Raw genomic sequence first — 20,663 nt, 5'->3', positions numbered from 1 at the left:
GACATTCCACACACAACAGGACTGAAAAAATTGAGAATATAACCAACTTTGGTGGACATTTATCTTAAAGGAAGTGGTAATTATCTGTTTTGACAACTGCATGGTGATTGTTTGATTGATTTTATTGTGTTTTGTCAGTAAAGCCAGCTTATTTTCTTTAATCATCTCATTTCTGTGAATCTTTTTTTTTTTTTTTACACTCCATCTCCTTGGCCGAACCTAACAATGCTAGTCCAAATAAATAGTTACTTTAGTAACTGAGTAACAATTGAAATAAGTGTCACACATGTGAACCAAACATGTCCCCTCCCGGTCACCGTATATTGTAACAAAGATAATAAATGCATAAATGATCAAATGCCATTTAAAAGGTCCAACGTGGCTCATTGCAGATTCAGTATCAAGAATTTAGCAATTTAATGGGTACTTAATTTAGCGATTTATGGGATGTAAAAGGTCCCATGTTACTCCTCACACCCAGGCTCAATATGAAGTATTTACTATCAAAACTTCTAGGATTCATATACCAAAATATACAAAGATGCACAAATAACGTATAACAAATAAAAACAATACAACAATCACTGTTGGTTAAGCAAATTGTCTTCATGATTGTATAACTGTGAACATTGTGAACTGGCTCAGAAGACTAAACACTGAGTGAGTGAGGGCACTATATTGGTAACATCAACACTGATAGGCGAAATCAACAGAAGATTATGAAAACTGTGCCAAATGTTGTTCATAATGACAAATATCTATAAAATGACAGATCAAATAAAATTAACAGTGAGGATGGCACGCTAAGTCGAACTGCTGTAAGGCCGACTAAAATCTCCTTGAATAAAATATATTCTGTAGGGTAGTTAGCTTTGAGCATACATCTAAATATATATATACACATATATATATATATATATTTTTTTTTTAAGTATAGGACTGCTGCAAACTATATCAGCCTTGTGAGTAATGATTTTGCCTGGGCATTTGTTCATATATATAGTGACACCAGCAGACTGATTTGAACCATGATTAAATACCATATCAACCTCCCAAAAGGCCGACAATTCATCTGTTACTTGTAAAAAAATAAAAAAAATAAAAACTTGTTACTTTGGTTTTTGCAAACCAAAACAAAAATTGGCTTTCTTTAAACAGCATCCTTTCAATCCCCACAGTTCAAAGAACTACCCTATTTAAGTGTATAGGGACAATAGAAGAATGACTAAGTATAACCTAGGTCCCTTTTCCTTTTTTTTCTTTTATTTATTCATTTAATAATTTATTTTTCTTTTCTGTAATGCACTTTTGCACCTGTTCCTATTTACATGAACAATTAAACAGATATAACTATAAATTGAACACAAAAATGAACAAGAATAAAGATTTGTCTCTTACAAACCAGCCTCTTCATTGATAATTAGAAAAGTTTTTTGGAGCAAACAGACATCCCTCCTGGGATGGTGCCGCTCTTCTCTAGTTATATGGCACATAGTCTGAGTGTTAAAAATTGACTAACTGGGGCTCATCTAGCAGAAAGACGTATCACGTCACAGAAGTCAGATAAACCCATCACATATAGAGACTCTTTCACATAGAAATCGTCATATAGAGACTGTGTCTGTTTCCAGAATTAGTAAATACAAAAACACTCAAACAACTTTAAGAGCAAAAATTTAATTGCTGGTCAAGAAATAAAAAAACAGATATAATACAGATGAACAAATGATAATTGCACTTTGAAACCAGATTGTGTTCTCAGGTCACCAAAAAGCTGCTATCATGTAAATGAATCGCAAGAACACATTGAACGTTTTTTTTCTTTTTTCAGTAGAAAACAGTGTCATGTAAGCGGCCCCTGAGTTAATGACTAATGATTTTAAATTTGTAATGATTTTAATTGTTTATATTTTTACCAACCTATGACTCTTTACCTATCCTTGATCTATAAGATATATTTTTAGTGTTTCTATTAATTTTTTTATACAATATCTAATATCAAAATCTAATTTCCTTATGTAAAGTCAGTTAAACTTAAAGTCAAAAAAGTACAATATTTGCCTCTGAGATTAAGTGGAGTTGAGTAAAGATCTGAAGATCTTCTGCAGCCACTGAATCGAGAGAGCTTTTGAGTTGATTTGAAATCACACTTGAAACCGCTGGTCTTGAAGATGAACTCTGTTTACTATAAAAACTTCAGATGATGTTTCATTGTCCTGTCGCTTGTTGTAAAGAAGATAAATGAGTGAAACTCTTCCCTCGAGGAGGGCAGTGGTCCGGCTTCTCTCCAGTGTGGATCACTCTCTCATGTCTTTTCAGGTTTACTGACTGACTGAAACTGTTCTCACAGTGTGAACACTTGTAAAGTTTTTCTCCAGTGTGGATCCTCTCATGTTTTTTCAGATGTGCTGACTGACTGAAACTCTTGTCACAGTGAGAACACTTGTAAGGTTTTTCTCCAGTGTGGATCCTCTCGTGTGATTTCAGATGTGCTGACTGATTGAAACACTTGCCACAGAGTGAACACTTGTAAGGTTTTTCTCCAGTGTGATTCCTCTCGTGTGCCTTCAGGTTTCCTGACTGAATGAAACTCTTGTCGCAGTGTGAACACTTGAATGTTTTTTCTCCAGTGTGCATCATCTCATGTTTTTTTCATGGCTTCTGACCATTTGAATCTCTTGTCACAATGTGAACACTTGTAAGGTTTTTCTTCAGTGTGGATCCTCATGTGTGATTTCAGGTTTCCTGACTGTATGAAACTCTTGTCACAGTGTGAACACTTATAAGGTGTTTCTCCAGTGTGGGTCCTCTCATGTTTTTTCATGGTTTCTGACCATTTGAATCTCTTGTCGCAGTGAGAACACTTGTAAGCTTTCTCTCTGGTGTGGACCCTCAGATGTGTTTTCAGGATGCTTGACTGACTGAATCTCTTGTCACAATGTGAACACTTGTAAGGTTTTTCTCCAGTGTGGATCATCTGATGCTGTTTCACTTCATGATCTGTAATAAAGGTCTTTCCACAATCAAAGCACACATGATTCCTCACACCACTGTGTCTTTTCTGGTGTAATTTCAAAGCTCTCAGCAGACTAAAACTCTTTCCACACAAAGAACACATGTAAGGCTTCTCCTTTGAATGCACGTTCAGGTGGATCTTCAGGGATGATGCTGAAAAATATGATTTACCACATTGATCACAGCTATATGGTCTTTCTCCAGAATGAGAAAGCAGATGTGATTTAAAACTGCGTACATGTGCAAATCTCTTCCCGCACTGATCACACGTGTACGGCTTCTCTCCAGTGTGGATTCTCATGTGACTCTTCAGGCTCTCTTGATACATAAAACTCGTCCCGCACTGATCACACGTGTGCAGATTCTCTCCAGTGTGGATTTTCATGTGTACATTAAGGCCTCTTTTTATTAAGAAACTTTTCCCACACTGATCACATGTGTGCAGATTCTTTCCAGTGTGGATTTTCATGTGTTTATTAAGGCCTCTTTTTATTAAGAAACTTTTCCCACACTGATCACATGTGTGCAGATTCTCTCCAGTGTGGATTTTCATGTGTACATTAAGGCCTCTTTTTATTAAGAAACTTTTCCCACACTGATCACATGTGTGCAGATTCTCTCCAGTGTGGATTTTCATGTGTACATTAAGGCCTCTTTTTATTAAGAAACTTTTCCCACACTGATCACATGTGTGCAGATTCTCTCCAGTGTGGATTTTCATGTGTACATTAAGGCCTCTTTTTTTCGTGAAACTCTTCCCACACTGATCACATGTGTGTGGCTTCTTTCCAGTGTGGATTATCATGTGTCTCTTCAGGATTACATTTTCTGTGAAACTCTTCCCACACTGAGGCGAGGTGAAAGATTTTCTCAATAAATTACTTTCAGTCTGTGAGCGACTTGATTTTTTACCAGCTTTGACATGATGTTTCTCCTTTGCTTTTCTAAGTTCTTCACTCTCCTTGTCATCCATCAGATCTAAAAGGAAACAAGGTTTAATTTTCAGTAAATCATAAAGAACTGGAGAAATGAGAAGGGAAAGAACATGAATTTAACCCTGATATTTTATCAGAAAGAAACCAATAACTACCTTTACCAACAAAACAAAATCTGATATATTTAAGTTCTTTCTTAATCTGATATCTATCCATTCCCAAATCACTTGTCCTTTTTAGGGTCACAATAATCCTGGAGACTATCTCAGCATGTGACATAACATGCCATTAGAGGTGAACACTATTTCAGTTATGTATGTCCTGTTTTGTCACCTAATGTATAATTATGCCAGTAATAGTTGATTTACCAGTAGAGATAAACCAGAAGAGAGTTAACAACAACTTTTATAAATTTGATACAATCATCATGGTTATACTCCCATAACCAAGGGTGCACATTGTTCTGAATTCTTCATGTTTAACATAATAACGGGCACAGAATCAGCGCTGTACGTCACTGAATAGAGCGCAATCAGCGCAGTTGCGGAGCCTGCGCTTATTTAGTAGACTATAGAGTAGAGTATAAGCGTAGTGCTATAGAGTTGCATCAGCCGTTCTGACTGGAAAGTTCGCGGGATTGCTTGCATTATAAGGACAGTGTACGAGTAACGGACAAGTAATTCCAGTGTTATTTGAATATTAATGTTATATTAAAACCTTGCACATGTCTATCCATGTTGATAGCAAAGCAATCATTAAAAGGCTATCATTTACATAACATCTATATATTTTTTTCTTTTTTTGATGTTCTACAAAGATACCGTAGGCACAAATTAATATGCATTGATAAGCGAGCGCAAGTTGCAGCAGCCGCGAGGATAATGAAAGTGCAGGCAGCCAGTCGTAAAGAGTTATAACAATTATTTAGTTTTCTTAATGACCGACAATTTAGTCGTAATAATACTTTTGGCATAAGGCTTATTAGCGTTAGGCTATAGCCTGAGAGGTCTGATTGACGCACTGTTACAACAGTCATTGTATTTTTTTTATTTATTTTTTCACAATGACATTTGAGTTCATGATTTTAATGTTGTTGTTTTTTGTGGCAGAATGACTAGACTGTTGATCTTTGAATAAAAATATGTTTTGGTTCAGGTTTAAAATTCATTATCTTTTATTATAGGCTATGTAGTCTTATATCATAGTAGGCCTAGCCTACCAAAGCAACCCCTCCATCCCAAATTTCAGCCAATCTCATCTGGTCACCCTAAATGTTCTTCAGCATCATTTATAAAGAATCAAGAATAAACACCAACCTATTAGATTTTCAGTATCTTCATGTTTTATTCTGCAGGGTTCTGGATCATTCATGTTCTCTAAACTATTTCTTCACTTGTAAGTTGATGAAAATATTCCAGCATTCCACGGCCTATTGGTGAATTCCTGTGGGAGGAACTTCGCTGAAAGCTAGTTGCTGTATAATGGGATAATCAGATCTGCAAAAATAAAAAATAAATCAGTTATACAATTACACATTAAGCATTTATGTGTTACGTTTAACTATCCACTAACAATCTATCAAAATGTAAATAAATTAAATTGTTTTATATTTGACTCAACTTTTCAACTACCCGTATTTTGTTAGCTGGTTATTATTTATTTGTTTAATGTTTTAAACATGTTTTCCATCCCACATACTATAACAAAATTAATGAAGTTAAGAGAGGTTTATCTTTAAGATCTCAAAAGAATTCACTTCAGTCTGTTAACACAATGAAATTATTACTTTAAGGAACAGATTATTATTTATGATTAAATACAATTTACGAGAGATCTAACAAATGATGAGAAAACATAAGCTGTTGACATTAAATAAAGAGATAATCAATTTATATTAATAATCAGATTATATGAGTCAGTATTCTGAAAAAGACGATACACTGCACTATAATAGTATTATTTCTCACAACCTAAACGAGAAAATAATTAATAATGCATCAAACGTACAACTTAGAGTAACATCGAAACACTCATACACACAAACAAACAAAAACACAAAAAAAATCGCACAAAGAAACCGTCAAATTGCCAGCTACGCTAAATGTGTATTCCAGTAGGCAGACGCCAGAAAAAATGCAAAAAATAGCGCAGAATCAAATGAAAACAAGACAGAAAGGACAGCAAAAACGTCGCTTATACAAACTTTTTGTCATGCTTTTGTTAATATACAAAGCTGTGAGTTTTTATATATATATATATATACAAAGCTGTGAGTAACTCACCTCAGAAGACTTCTTTGACTGAGTGAGAACGCGCCGGTGGACACGTCATCACTCCGAGACGAAATGTACATGTTATGGAGAGCTGAAAAGACATTTATTTTACATATGGAAAATACCAATATTTCTTTAGACGAATGGAAGGCCATACAGACAGCTATTTCTTTACACCTAACGTGTACAGACGATACAACGAGAAGACGCGTTATTGCGTGTTGATATGGTGCAGACGTTTAAACCCAGTTTCTGTTGTCAAAATAAAAGTCACATCAACTAGTCCCGCAAAATCTAGACTTTTTATATTAAAGATCCCATATTGTACACCTTTCTGGAGTTTTATTTCAGGGTTTGATGTCCTTAAGAATATATATTTGCGGTATAAGTACCAAAACAACATCATGTTTACAGCTCCATTCTCAGGAGGTCTGCATATCCATTTACAAACATTAATTTCAGATTATGCTGGATCTATAGTGTAACATAAAATGTGTTAGAAGTTTATTTACGGGTTGTAAATGTGAGGTCGGACCCAACTATAACCACTGTCCACTTTAGTGGCATGCAGCCATATATATATCTGAATAATAGGAGGGGCCCACCAACTAAGAACGTAGTGTTGCAAAATCTTAATATGTTACCCAGTTGTAAAGCCACAAACAATAAAGACAGAAATGAACTTTTTACACATCTATATCTATAAATTACAGGAATGTCTGTCTGTCTGTGTGTGTGTCTGTCTGTCTGTTAATCGCATATCTCTCGAACCATTAGTCCGATTGATCTCAAACTTGACAGGTGTCTTGCTACAGGCACGAGTAAGTGCAGTGCCGAGTTTGACGTTGTTTGGATTAGAAATGCAAAATATATCGCTAAATATATCGCTAAAAGAAGCACACATTGGTTTTTGCCGCTCTAGCCGCTGGCCACTCCCCCTCTCACACTGCATACTGAGTGAGCACATCGCAGGACCAGAGACAGAGGGACGAAGAAAGCAGATTTGCTCCCTGAATCGTCGCGCTTATTCATTTGTTAACTGAATCTGTAAGCCAGCTATGCTGTTTACTTCTTAATATTATATTGTTAACTGAATCTGTAAGCCAGCTACGCTGTTTACTTCTTAATATTATATTTAATGCGTTCGCAGTCTCTTTCACGGCCATCATTTGTAGTAAATGCTATTAACGTTATGTGTCATGCACGCTGAAGTTAGCATGTATATGTTAACTATGTGATGTTTAATGTGCTATAGCATGTATATGTTAACTATGTGATGTTTAATGTGCTATGTTAACTATGTGATGTTTAATATGCTATGGTAAATAGTTGCCCTGCCTATTCAACAGTATATAACAGGCTTTAACGAGTATAGTAATCCTCTTACCGATCGTGTGACAGCAAATCTATGAAGGTAAAATTATGACATAAAGAATCGCATGCACAGGTAAGGCCATTGCACACGGTAAGGCCATTCCACACTGAAAATAAATACGACCTCACGTTATGTCAATCACGCTTGCACACTGCCTCCGAAACTTTCGTCCGTCATAAAAAAAATCGAATCGGGTTCGATTTTCTGCGTTTTTCGCATCCGTAGCAAGCAGTTTGAATGGAGTTTGAATGGTGTTTTGACAATTCAGACCCACCTAATCACGAATACGAAAAAACGCATACGAAAATGTCGGACTCTGTGTGCAATGGCCTTAAGATTTGTGAAAGCGTACATAAGATTGCAAGCGTAAATTAGATTTGTAAAGGTGTAAATCGCCCTTCAAGTGTAAGAAATAAATATTTGCAGCATTTAACTGTTATTCGTAAGTGTAATTCATGCATTTTTGAGCTGCAGCTTCATGCTAATGCAAAATAAATAGGATCTGTATTCTTCAAACTTTCATTTTTCCGCGCTTATACTTTTGCCACGGTTTTTGCGCACAAATGCGGCCAAAAGCACTGCAAGCCTGTGAACAGCAATTTGCAACCGAAAACAACAGAGGCACGAACTGCAAAACAGATTAACTGCGTAAAAGTTTAATATGTTTATTTAAAGCTACGCTGTTTACTTCTTAATATCTATCTAATAGATATTAAGAAGTAAACAGCGTAGCTGTTTTTACTTCTTAATATATTATTTAATTATGGTGCGCTTAACATTATCGCTATCTTTCACGGCCATGTAAATACACTCACCGGCCACTTTATTAGGTACCCCATGCTAGTAACGGGTTGGACCCCCTTTTGCCTTCAGAACTGCCTCAATTCTTCGTGGCATAGATTCAACAAGGTGCTGGAAGCATTCCTCAGGGAGTTTGGTCCATATTGACATGATGGCATCACACAGTTGCCGCAGATTTGTCGGCTGCACATCCATGATGCGAATCTCCCGTTCCACCACATCCCAAAGATGCTCTATTGGGTTGAGATCTGGTGACTGTGGAGGCCATTTTAGTACAGTGAACTCATTGTCATGTTCAAGAAACCAATTTGAAATGATTAGAGCTTTGTGACATGGTGGAAGTAGCCATCAGAGGATGGGTACATGGTGGCCATAAAGGGATGGACATGGTCAGAAACAATGCTCAGGTAGGCCGTGGCATTTAAACGATGCCCAATTGGCACTAAGGGGCCTAAAGTGTGCCAAAAAAACATCCCCCACACCATTACACCACCACCACCAGCCTGCTCAGTGGTAACAAGGCATGATGGATCCATGTTCTCATTCTGTTTACGCCAAATTCTGACTCTACCATCTCAATGTCTCAACAGAAATCGAGACTCATCAGACCAGGCAACATTTTTCCAGTCTTCAACTGTCCAATTTTGGTGAGCTCTTGCAAATTGTAGCCTCTTTTTCCTATTTGTAGTGGAGATGAGTGGTACCCGGTGGGGTCTTCTGCTGTTGTAGCCCATCTGCCTCAAAGTTCGACGTACTGTGCGTTCAGAGATGCTCTTCTGCCCACCTTGGTTGTAACGGGTGGTTATTTGAGTCACTGTTGCCCTTCTATCAGCTCGAACCAGTCTGGCCATTCTCCTCTGACCTCTGGCATCAACAAGGCATTTCCGCCCACAGAACTGCCGCTCACTTGATGTTTTTTCTTTTTCGGACCATTCTCTGTAAACCCTAGAGATGGTTGTGCGTGAAAATCCCAGTAGATTAGCAGTTTCTGAAATACTCAGACCAGCCCTTCTGGCACCAACAATCATGCCACGTTCAAAGTCACTCAAATCACCTTTCTTCCCCATACTGATGCTCGGTTTGAACTGCAGGAGATTGTCTTGACCATGTCTACATGCCTAAATGCACCGAGTTGCCGCCATGTGATTGGCTGCTTAGAAATTAAGTGTTAACGAGCAGTTGGACAGGTGTACCTAATAAAGTGGCCGGTGAGTGTATATTACTGTCATGCTTAACATTATCGCTATCTTCCACGGGCATGTATCTGTATCCACTCTAAATATATCCTCCAATGCATCATTATGTCAGTATCAGTATGCTTTCTACCATGCACAAATAAAAATGTCACTGAACTTTTGCTGTGTAATTGTAACAATGAGCTAGGGCTGGGCGATATGGAGCAAAAAATATATCTCGATATATTTTGCTAAATCTCGATATTCGATATATATCTCGATATCTTTACAGGAAAATGGATGTGAATACAACTCAAAATATAGGCCTACAATCAATAGAAAATTAATTTTCCATAACAGAATGTAACCAAATGAGAAAAATGAAACACAGGGCCTGAATTTCGTCATCATTATTAATCACGTGATTCATATACAGAAACTGAATAAAGTAATCAAATGGAAAATAACACAGTAGTATTTTAGTCCTGAATAAATTAAATACATAGGTTATAAATCCTGATTCCTTTAACTTAAAGCTATCTTTTGTTGTATTGAATGACACACATATGGCTGCCGTCACTTTAAGAGCTAGTGCACGGATCCTGTATTCATTATACTGGCATGCGTTTTATGCTTATTAAAGACAAAACCGACTATGTTTAGAGTATACTCACGACGACCGAAATTGACAATTGTGCGTGTTAAAGCAATATAATCCGCGAAAAATAACTTTTGTTACTGGCCAGCTGTTCTTAAGGCGGATTTTCTATGAATGTGCGCAAAGAAAATAATCTCTCAGAGAGCGCGCGAGCACGGATTAGTTTAAAATTGCTTGAATGTTTAAACGGGTAAGACTTAAAAAGACGTGCAAATGGTAAACTTCAGTCACGATGCACTGCTGGCCCGATTGTGCGAGTGAATATCCATCATGTCCCGACTCCTAAACGCGAGTGTGTGTTATGGCCGCAGCTCTTGATGCTTGCCTTGCGCAACACATTATGAGAGAAGAGAAAGAAGACGCGGCACCGCTGAACACTCACGCTGTTTGTGAAATTGCGTCTGGCAGATAGTTGTTAAAAGAATGATTTGATTTTATAATCTGTGTGGATTACGATTGCGGGAATTTCCAGCATTATAAATGGGAGACCTGGGGGAATGATTAGAATTATGCGCAGTACCCGCGCCGAAATTCGAGCCCTGTAATAGTTTAAAACAAGACGTTTGTAGTAGCCTTCTGATTACTGGAGTCCATTAATCGAACTTCCATGCCTCTTATATAGTAATTATATATTGTAGTATGTAGGCTACCAATTCTCTCGTGCTCTGTCGCTCGCGCGCAGACACACTCGGAGTTCTGTAGCCTTCGGGCTGGTTGAGGAAGAGACAATTGTTGAATGAGACAACACGCGAGGTGAGGGGGAACAAAAGCAAGGAGGCGGGGGCGAGCACAGCACAGAGAAGGCAAACAAGCAAAGTGGCGAAATCAGGATTAAATATAAACAATATATCGAAATATACGATATGTCAAAATCCATATCGTGTTTAAAAAATATCTCGATATATTTTAAATATCGAGATATCGCCCACCCCTACAATGAGCACTCAAACACACCAAACCAACAATTGCTAAAAACACACACAAAAAAATTCTTTTGCACGGGCATTTTGCACTAGTTTATATCAATTTAGGAAACAAAAAAAAACATAAACAAAACAATGCATTTATATGAAAATAAATTGAAATGAAACCAGTTCAACAAATGAAAACAATATCCACCCGCATGGTCTATAAAGAAAGACTTAATCAATAGAAAAGAAAAGTACAAATGAAATCTTGTAATTGAAGGATTCTTTGAGTAATTAATGGAATCACTACAAAGAAAATTGAAATAGTCTATTTTCAGGATGCAGTCCAAAGCAAAAAAAAAAACAACCTTCAAGTGCTCTTCCAGTAGTCCAAGGAAATCCATAAAAAAAACTAGATAGCCCACAAAGTCACAGTCTTGTACTTAGGATATTTGATAATCCACATGGTAATGCAGTGATATCAATCCATTGGTTTAGAAACCAGTTGATGTCCATTTCATTTGAGCCTTAGCAATTCATATGGACTCAACCGTCTCAAAATAACGTATAAAGAGTCCATCTACAAAAAAAAACAAAAAAACAATTACACAACATTAGTAGGAACAAAACTTACATGATTGAACTGGAAACAATGTTTCTCAATCAGGACTCCAATAAGTGTTGCAGGAGGTGCTTGAATAAAACCATGCTTCCCTCTTCCAAACAACTGACTTCTTCTATACTCCCATCCTTTTAAATACCAGAGGTTCTAACGCTCATGAGCCCCCCTAGTGGTGAGTATGATATCACAGTAACAGCTAATACTGTTACATACCCCTCTCCTCAGAAAGAGATTTGCCATAACCATGACAAATCTTAAGATTTTGCACGTGATACGTTTCAGTACTGTCTGGATCAGAAATAAAAGAAACAGAATAATTAACTGGCCCTAACTTTTTGTTAACTTTTGCAGGCCCTTTCCACTTAGCCGACAGCTTAGCCATGAATCCTTCATCGGCTCTAGATAAAGGATGTGTCCGTACCCAAACCACATCTCCCTCTTGGAAATGCACTGACTTACGATGCTGATCATAGTATCGCTTTTGCTTGGCTTGAGCTCGGTTCACATTCTCTTTCACAATAGCAAGGAGTTCTTGTTGTCTGTCAAGGATGGGATATGCAGGGTTATTAGGATCAGGCGGTTTAGGTAAAGCTCTCTCCATTGGACCTTTTAATTTACGTCCAAGCGCTACTTCAGCAGGTGTAAAACCGCTTTCGTGGTAGGCTGTGTTAATAGCAAACCTGAATTCGGCAATCCATCTATCCCAAAACTTATGGTGGTCTCCGACGTAAGAGGCAATCATGGTCTTCAAGTTTCGATTGACTCTCTCCGTCAGATTTGTTTGGGGATGGTAGGCTGTGGTCAGTTTTTGAATGACTCCCCACTGCTTGCACACCTGACCAAGGAGTTGAGAGGTGAATTGGGCACCACGATCTGATACCAGGTAGGCTGGTGTTCCCCATCTGGTAAATATCTCCTCTACCAGAACTCGGGCTATCTGAGGGGTTTTAGCAGACCTCAGGGGAAACATCTCCACCCACTTAGAACAATAATCCACGATAACAAGAAGATACTCGTTTTGTTTGAAACTTTTTGGAAAAGGCCCCATGAGATCGATGCCCATCATGTAGCCAGGTTCAACAATGGGTGTAGACTGTAGGTAACCAGATAATTTTGACATGGATGGTTTGTATTTTTGACAGACTTGGCATTCTTTACAATGTTTCCAAACATCAGCTCTGATAGTTGGCCAGTATACAGTTTCCAGTAGTCTGAGCAAGGTCTTGAGTTTACCTAGATGACCACTGAGAGGATTGTCATGAGCATACTGAACAAAAGTTTGATGATGAATGGAGGGAATGACAAGTTGAAGTTTTTGACCTTTCCGTCCATCTGGAACACTACGGAACAAGAATCCATTTTCTGTTACATAATGAACTCGTGATGAGTCTTGTGGGATCTGAGATGGTACTTTGGTAATCAATTCTTGGATTTCTGGATCATTGTTTTGAGCTATAGCTATCTGAGATAAATCTACTGGCATACTGACTGGTGATGATATTAAATTAGATGCTTGAGCTACAGCAATAATGTCAGGTGAAATGGTGAGGCTTGGAGCTCTGGATAATGCATCAGGTACCACATTACACTGACCTTTTCTGTACTTAACAGTGAAATGAAATCCTTGTAGTCTTATGGTCCATCTGATGAGGCGTGATGATGGTTTGGGATGTTGAAATGCCCATGTCAATGCAGCATGGTCAGTTAATACTTCAAATAGTCGTCCTTCGAGATATGGCCTCCATTTCTCCACTGCCCACACCACTGCTAGACACTCTTTCTCAGATACCGAGTATGACCTTTCTGCCCCCCTCAGTAGTCTGGATGCATATGCAATAACATGTTCTTTCCCTGCACATTCTTGTGTAAGAACGGCTCCCAAACCAACGTCACTGGCGTCCGTTTGAACTCGAAATGGTTGGGTGAAGTCAGGGGAGGTTAAAACGGGAGCTTGCATTAAGTCTTGCTTGATGAGATCGAGTGCCTGTTGGCATTGATCTGTCCAAGTCCAGGTGGAGTTTTTCTGTTTCAAAGCATGAAGTGGAGCAGCCTTCTCTGAGAAACTAGGAATAAACCGATGGTACCAACCGGCCATCCCCAAAAATCGTTGAACGTCTTTGAGAGACCGTGGGATGGGAAATGAACTAACTGCTGACACCTTGGTGGGATCGGTTTTGATTCCCTCACTTGAAACAACATGGCCTAAGAAAGTGAGAGATTTTTGAATGAAATTGCACTTTTTCAGGTTGAGTGTGAGACCTGCTTTGTGGAAACAATTGAAAACTTGTTGGAGATGTTGGAGATGGTCTTGCTTATTTTTGGAATACACCACGACATCATCAATGTAAACCATACAACATTTACCTTTCAACTCCCGCAATACATGTTCCATAAGTCTCTGGAAAGACGCTGCTGCATTTTTCAGTCCAAAAGGAAGACGTAGAAATTCATATAACCCTGAGGATGTGATGAAACCCGTTTTTTGAATGCTATGAGACTCCATTTCCAGTTGCCAATAGCCACTCTTTAAGTCCAGTGTAGAGAATACAGTTGCCCCATGTAATGACTCGAAGATGTCTTGTATTTGTGGCATTGGATATGCATCCAGATGAGTTTTGGCATTCAACCCACGGTAGTCAACGCAGAGTCTTGATCCTCCATCTTTTTTCTGAACCACCACCACTGGTGATGCCCATGGAGAGCAAGATGGTCGAATGATTTTCTTATCAAGCAGCTCCTTGACTTGATCTTCAATAAAACTCTGTTTTTCAACGGAAACCTTGTATGCTCTCTTTCTAACAGGTACTTCATCTGTGGTGATGATGCGGTGCTTGATCAAATTGGTATATCCAATCTCCTGGTTGCAAACAGTGGGCCAGCTTAACATGAGATTTTCCAGCTCTTGCTGTGTCTGCATGTCAGTGTCTGCTTTCTCCGATAGTTGATGTATAGAATGGAGTACTTCATCACTGTAAGGCTGTAAAGGATGGCAAGGTAAAAGTTAATGGTAGAATGAATGTCCTGATGAAGGAATGGAAAGAAAATTGGTGGTTCAGAGCCTTCTATTGGAAAAAAACCATACTGAGCAGTATTGAAATCCAAGACCATTCCTGATTTCAACAGAAAATCCATGCCCAGTATGATGGGTACTGTTAAGTCAGTGTCATTCATTATATACAGGATAAGCTCTATTGGACGATTCTGCACTTCACTCTTCCACACCACCTTTCCAACAGCGGTTTGGCGTTGTCCGTTGGCTAAAAGGAAAGTTTGTCCCCCACCAGGTAGGTATATTTCTTGACGGCTTAACTGTTTCCAGCATGACTTTTGAATTAATGACAAAGTACTGCCAGTGTCCACCATAGCAGTTACATGCGTGTCTTGTAGAGTTATAGGAATGATAAGGTTTCTGATGTCGTGTTGCATAGAATTTTGGCAAGTCTGGACAACTCTGGTATTGGCTGCTGCTGATTTGCGTTGTGAATCGTGATCTGGAGGATTTCTCTTCTTTTGCTCATCTCCATTAACTTGACTCCAGTATTCTCCACTGGACTCTCCAATATGACTCCAGACTCAAAAAAATCTCGTTCTATCTGTGTACCTACTTTTACAAGTTCTCCTACATCTTTTATATTGCCACGTAGCAAACTAGCAAGCCGTGGGTTACAGTTACGTAAAATAGCTTGCACTACCTCTCTTTCTACCATGTCCTTCTTCCATCTCAAGCAAAGAGCTCGATTGTGAAAAGCAAAGTCTCTGAAACTTTCTCTTGCACCTTGTCTCCTCTCCATCAGCTTCCTTACTGCCAACTCTTCATAATCCTCACTGAGAAAAGATTGCAGAAATAATTTTTTAAACTGTTTCCAGTCACGGACATTCCCTTTCTCTGCCATCCACCAATCTTTTGCAGTATGTTTAAGTACAGCAGTTAAAGAAGCCAAAATTTCACTATTCTTCAAAGGTCGAACAGCGAAATACTCCTCACATCGTTCGATGAATAAGATAGGATCTTCATCCAGGCTATTGCTGAAACTAGGGAACTCAAGTTTGACTGGTGGGTTGTACTGGTTTGAACTGTCCATGACAGATTGATTATTTGACTGAAGACTGTAGGTTTGATCTCTCAGTGATCTGTGAACAGTACTGGTATTCTTAGGCTGAATTGGGGTGGATATAAAAGGCTGGAAAGCTTGTAATCTTTGTTCCAATTGTTGGTCTCTTCTCTTCAAACAGTCTAGCACTGACTGTCCAAGATCTTAAATGCTCAGTTCTAGATGTTTTTTCACTCAGCTGCACTCACGGTCTATTTGGTATAACAATTTATCTTCTGTAGCTTTGCGTTGCAATTCAACATCAATGAAGGAAACTTGTTCACGCACACGTTGATTTATGTCGGTAATCCGCTCCTAGAGTTTGGTGAAACGTTCTGTGAATTGTTCTAACATATCTGAAACAGCCGTGGAAGGATGGTGTGTCGGTTCCGCGTAAATTTCAGGTGGTGGTGGAGGTAGAAATTGGACTTCATTTTGGCCGTCATCCACAATTTCTTCCTCCTCTGAATCAAGGTACAGATCACTGAACGTATTAATCAACTCTCGTAGTGGTTCTCTGTGGGTGCTAAATGGTGCAGATGAGAAATCTGTATTGGGTACGGACTCATCCTCATCCAACACTTCTAGACTAGCCATTTTATTTATTTATTTATTAACGTGTAAGGATTTATATTGTGACAAACACTGGTATATTTTCAACAACCTTTATGAAGTCTGTGGGTCCCTGTTCGGGCGCCATTTATATAACCACTGTCCACTTTAGTGGCATGCAGCCATATATCTGAATAATAGGAGGGGCCCACCAACTAAGAACGTATTGTTGCAAAATCTTAATATGTTACCCAGTTGTAAAGCCACAAACAATAAAGACAGAAATGAACTTTTTATACATTTATATCAATTTAGGAAACAAAAAAAACATAAACAAAACAATGCATTTATATGAAAATAAATTGAAATGAAACCAGTTCAACAAATGAAAACAATATCCACCCGCATGGTCTATAAAGAAAGACTTAATCAATAGAAAAGAAAAGTACAAATGAAATCTTGTAATTGAAGGATTCTTTGAGTAATTAATGGAATCACTACAAAGAAAATTGAAATAGTCTATTTTCAGGATGCAGTCCAAAGCAAAAAAAAAACAACCTTCAAGTGCTCTTCCAGTAGTCCAAGGAAATCCATAAAAAAAACTAGATAGCCCACAAAGTCACAGTCTTGTACTTAGGATATTTGATAATCCACATGGTAATGCAGTGATATCAATCCATTGGTTTAGAAACCACTTGATGTCCATTTCATTTGAGCCTTAGCAATTCATATGGACTCAACCGTCTCAAAATAACGTATAAAGAGTCCATCTACAAAAAAAAAAGAAAAAGATATCTATAGTATTGTAGTGACTGTGACATACATAATTCACCTTTGGGTTAAATGTAGTTCTATACATTGTTGGTGATAAATGCAGTACTTTGTTCTTAGCGTTTTTTCCTCATAACTGTTCAGGGATCGTGGTCCCTTTAAATGTTCTGTATGGGTGATGACGTAGGACGCTTGTCAGCGCCATTGGTTGGCTGTTAGTTTTGTCATACGAAATAAACGACACGTATTTGTGTGCTCAAAGTGAGAAGTTGTCTCTTGCTAGTTACTGCAATTTCCACACTGGTGACCCCGACATTAGTCTGCTGGACGTATCCAGAGACACGACACGACCATGACCGCGAACGCTGTCACCCTCAAACTCCCCGAATTCTGGGAATCGTCGGCATCTGCATGGTTCGCACAGACTGAAGCGCAGTTCGCGCTGCGTGAGATCACCACGGATACAACAAAATACTACTACGTAGTGTCGGCTCTCGGTAATTCAACAGCATCCAGAGTCGTGAGCCTTCTAACAAATCCTCCGGAAAACGAGAAATATGCAGCACTCAAAGCCCACCTGTTGAAAACGTTCAGACTGTCGGACGCTGAGAGAGCCGGCAGGCTTTTCTCCCTTCAAGGACTGGGTGACAGCAAACCGTCCGAGCTCATGGACCGCATGCTGGATCTTTTGGGAGAGCACAGACCCGATTTTCTGTTCATCCAGCTTTTCCTGCGTCAGCTGCCTTCACAAGTGAGAGCTGCATTAGCCAACACCACAATCACTGACTGTCGGAGACTGGCTGAGGAAGCTGAAAATTTTTTCCTGGCGAGTCACGGACATTGTGCGGACGCGCTTTTTCCCGCGCACATCGCTTCGGTGACACGTGACGACTCCACCTTCGTCGCGGCAACCACTTCTCGGCGGCAGTTGTCTTCTGGCCCCCAACAACTTCCAGGCTTATGTTTCTACCATGCTAAGTTTGGAACCAAGGCTAACAAATGTCGCTCACCATGCAGTTTCAGCGGGTCGGGAAACGCCGGGGCCGGCGCTCAGTAGTGGCCATGAGCGTCGGCCGTGTAGGCATGCTGCTTTTCATCCACGACAGCATCTCTGGACGGCGTTTTCTGTGCGACACAGGAGCACAGAGGAGCGTCCTGCCTGCATCCCGTTTGGACATGGTGACCGACAGCCACGGCCCTCCTATGGAAGCTGCAAATGGTAGCCCCATCCGCACATATGGAACGAGGTACATCGAACTGTGTTTAGGAGGACAGCACTTCGGCTGGAACTTTGTTACCGCAAAGGTTGCCGTTCCCCTCCTCGGCGCTGATTTTTTGTGTGCACATGGACTGTTGGTGGATGTAAAGAATCGCCGTCTGATTGACGCTGTCACGTTTTGCTCTTATACATGCACGCTCAGCGGGACTGACTCCATACGGCTGTCTAGCATGCTTTCAGCTTCTGATGATTTCCACCGTCTGCTTGCCAGTTTCCCAGCCCTCACTCAGCCGACTTTCTCTGCATCAGCCGTGAAGCATGGTGTGGAGCACCATCTCGCCACCACTGGTCCACCCGTCTACGCCCGCGCTCGGCGCCTCGACCCAACCAAGCTTGCCGTTGCAAAGGCTGAGTTTGCGAACATGGAACGCCTGGGAATAGTTCGCCGATCCGACAGTCCATGGGCATCGCCCCTCCACATCGTCCCCAAACCTGGTGGCGGCTGGCGCCCGTGTGGCGACTACCGACGGCTTAATGAGGCAACGGCGCCTGACCGATACCCAGTCCCGAACATACAGGATTTTTCAGCACACCTGTCTGGCAAGGTGATTTTTTCCAAGGTCGACCTCGTTCGTGGATATCATCAGGTGCCGGTACATCCACTGGACATCCCCAAAACGGCAGTGATCACGCCGTTTGGTCTGTTTGAGTTCCTGCGTATGCCGTTCGGCCTTAAAAACGCCGCCCAAACTTTTCAACGCCTCATGGACTCTGTTTTGCGGGACCTGCCTTTTCTTTTTGTGTACTTGGATGACATTCTAGTAGCGAGCACGTCCAAGTCTCAGCACCTGGCGCACCTCCAAACCCTTTTTGAGCGGCTTAGCCAACATGGATTGATTGTCAACCCCGCCAAGTGCCAGTTCGGCCTCTCCACCATTGACTTCCTTGGACACAGAGTCACTAAGGACGGGGCGGTCCCTCTCCCATCGAAGGTGGAGGCAGTCACACAGTTCCCACGCCCGCTCACTGTCAAATCCCTGCAGGAGTTCCTCGGCATGGTGAATTTTTACCACCGCTTCATTCCTCGAGCTGCTCTGCTCATGCGGCCTTTGCACGAGGCCTTGAAAGGTAAACCACAGCACGTTGTGGACTGGACTGAGAGTAGAGACAGGGCTTTTGCCGCCACTAAGGCAGCCCTAGCGAACGCCACCATGTTGGCACATCCTTCTCCAACAGCCCCCATCGCCATCACCTCGGATGCCTCAGACTATGCTGTCGGTGCTGTCTACGAGCAGTGGGTAGGCGGTGCCTGGCAGCCGCTGGCTTTCTTTAGCCGTCAGCTGCGCCCCTGTGAGCGGAAGTACAGCACTTTCGACCGGGAGCTGCTGGGTCTCTACCTCGCCATCCGACATTTCCGTTCCCTGCTGGAAGGCCGACACTTCACTGCGTTTGTGGATCACAAGCCGTTGACTTTTGCCATGGCCAAGGTGGCTGAACCGTGGTCCGCCCGCCAGCAACGTCATCTGTCCTACATTTCAGAGTTCACCACGGACTTGCAGCACGTTGCTGGTAAGACCAACCACGTGGCTGACTGCTTATCACGGGCTGTGGTGGGGGCAGTCCACCTGGGCTTAGATTACAACCGCATGGCGGCCGCTCAGGCCACAGACCCGGACGTGCAACTCCTGAGGACCTCGACTACAGGTCTGCAGATCGAGGATGTAGTTTTTGGCGATGCCGGCACCACGCTCCTGTGTGACATCTCCACAGGTAGTCCTCGGCCAGTCGTTCCCTCGGGATGGAGACGACAAGTTTTTGACGCCATCCATGGTCTCTCCCACCCAGGTTCGAAAGCGTCACAGAGACTGGTTGCAGCTAAGTTTGTTTGGCACGGCCTCAAGAAGGACGTTAGGGATTGGGCTAACATCTGTGTTGAGTGCCAACGGGCCAAAGTCCACCGCCACACTAAAGCCCCGTTAGGTTTGTTCCCGGTTCCGGACGTTTTGACCATGTAAACGTGGACCTGGTCGGTCCTCTGCCCTCCTCTCACGGTTTCACATATCTGTTCACCATGGTTGACAGGACCACCCGCTGGCCCGAGGTTGTGCCTTTGACGTCAATGGCATCTGTCGAGATGACACGGGCATTTATTAGCACCTGGGTTGCCCGTTTCGGCACTCCTTCGGACATTTCCTCTGACCGAGGCGCGCAGTTCACGTCTGAGCTGTGGGACGCTGTCGCACAGAGCCTCGGAGTGAAACTCCACCG

General features: G+C 41.0%; 3 protein-coding genes across 3 annotated transcripts in view; all 3 read right to left on the bottom strand.

Moving 5' to 3' along the window:
* Positions 1-20,663, bottom strand: part of LOC130078199 (gastrula zinc finger protein XlCGF57.1-like) — a 110,003-nt gene that overhangs the window by 74,755 nt on the left and 14,585 nt on the right. The window lies entirely within an intron of this gene.
* The window catches only part of LOC130078192 (gastrula zinc finger protein XlCGF8.2DB-like), a 47,747-nt gene that overhangs the window by 12,545 nt on the left and 14,539 nt on the right, over positions 1-20,663 (bottom strand). The gene's annotated exons all lie outside the window — the stretch shown is intronic.
* Positions 2,209-3,913, bottom strand: si:dkey-253d23.2 (zinc finger protein 501). Its single transcript, XM_056243715.1, has 2 exons — positions 2,660-3,913; positions 2,209-2,580 (listed from the first exon to the last, which is right to left on the bottom strand). Exons 1-2 carry the CDS (start codon positions 3,818-3,820, stop codon positions 2,209-2,211), a joined length of 1,533 nt encoding a protein of 510 aa, XP_056099690.1. The 5' UTR covers positions 3,821-3,913.

Source organism: Rhinichthys klamathensis, unplaced genomic scaffold, assembly GCF_029890125.1.
Source record: "Rhinichthys klamathensis goyatoka isolate OS25496 unplaced genomic scaffold, OSU_Roscu_1.1 h1tg000830l_1, whole genome shotgun sequence".
NCBI classification, from domain to species: Eukaryota; Metazoa; Chordata; class Actinopteri; order Cypriniformes; family Leuciscidae; genus Rhinichthys; species Rhinichthys klamathensis.
The sequence above is the reverse complement of the archived record's forward strand: the minus strand, read 5'-3'. Positions and strand labels throughout refer to the sequence as shown.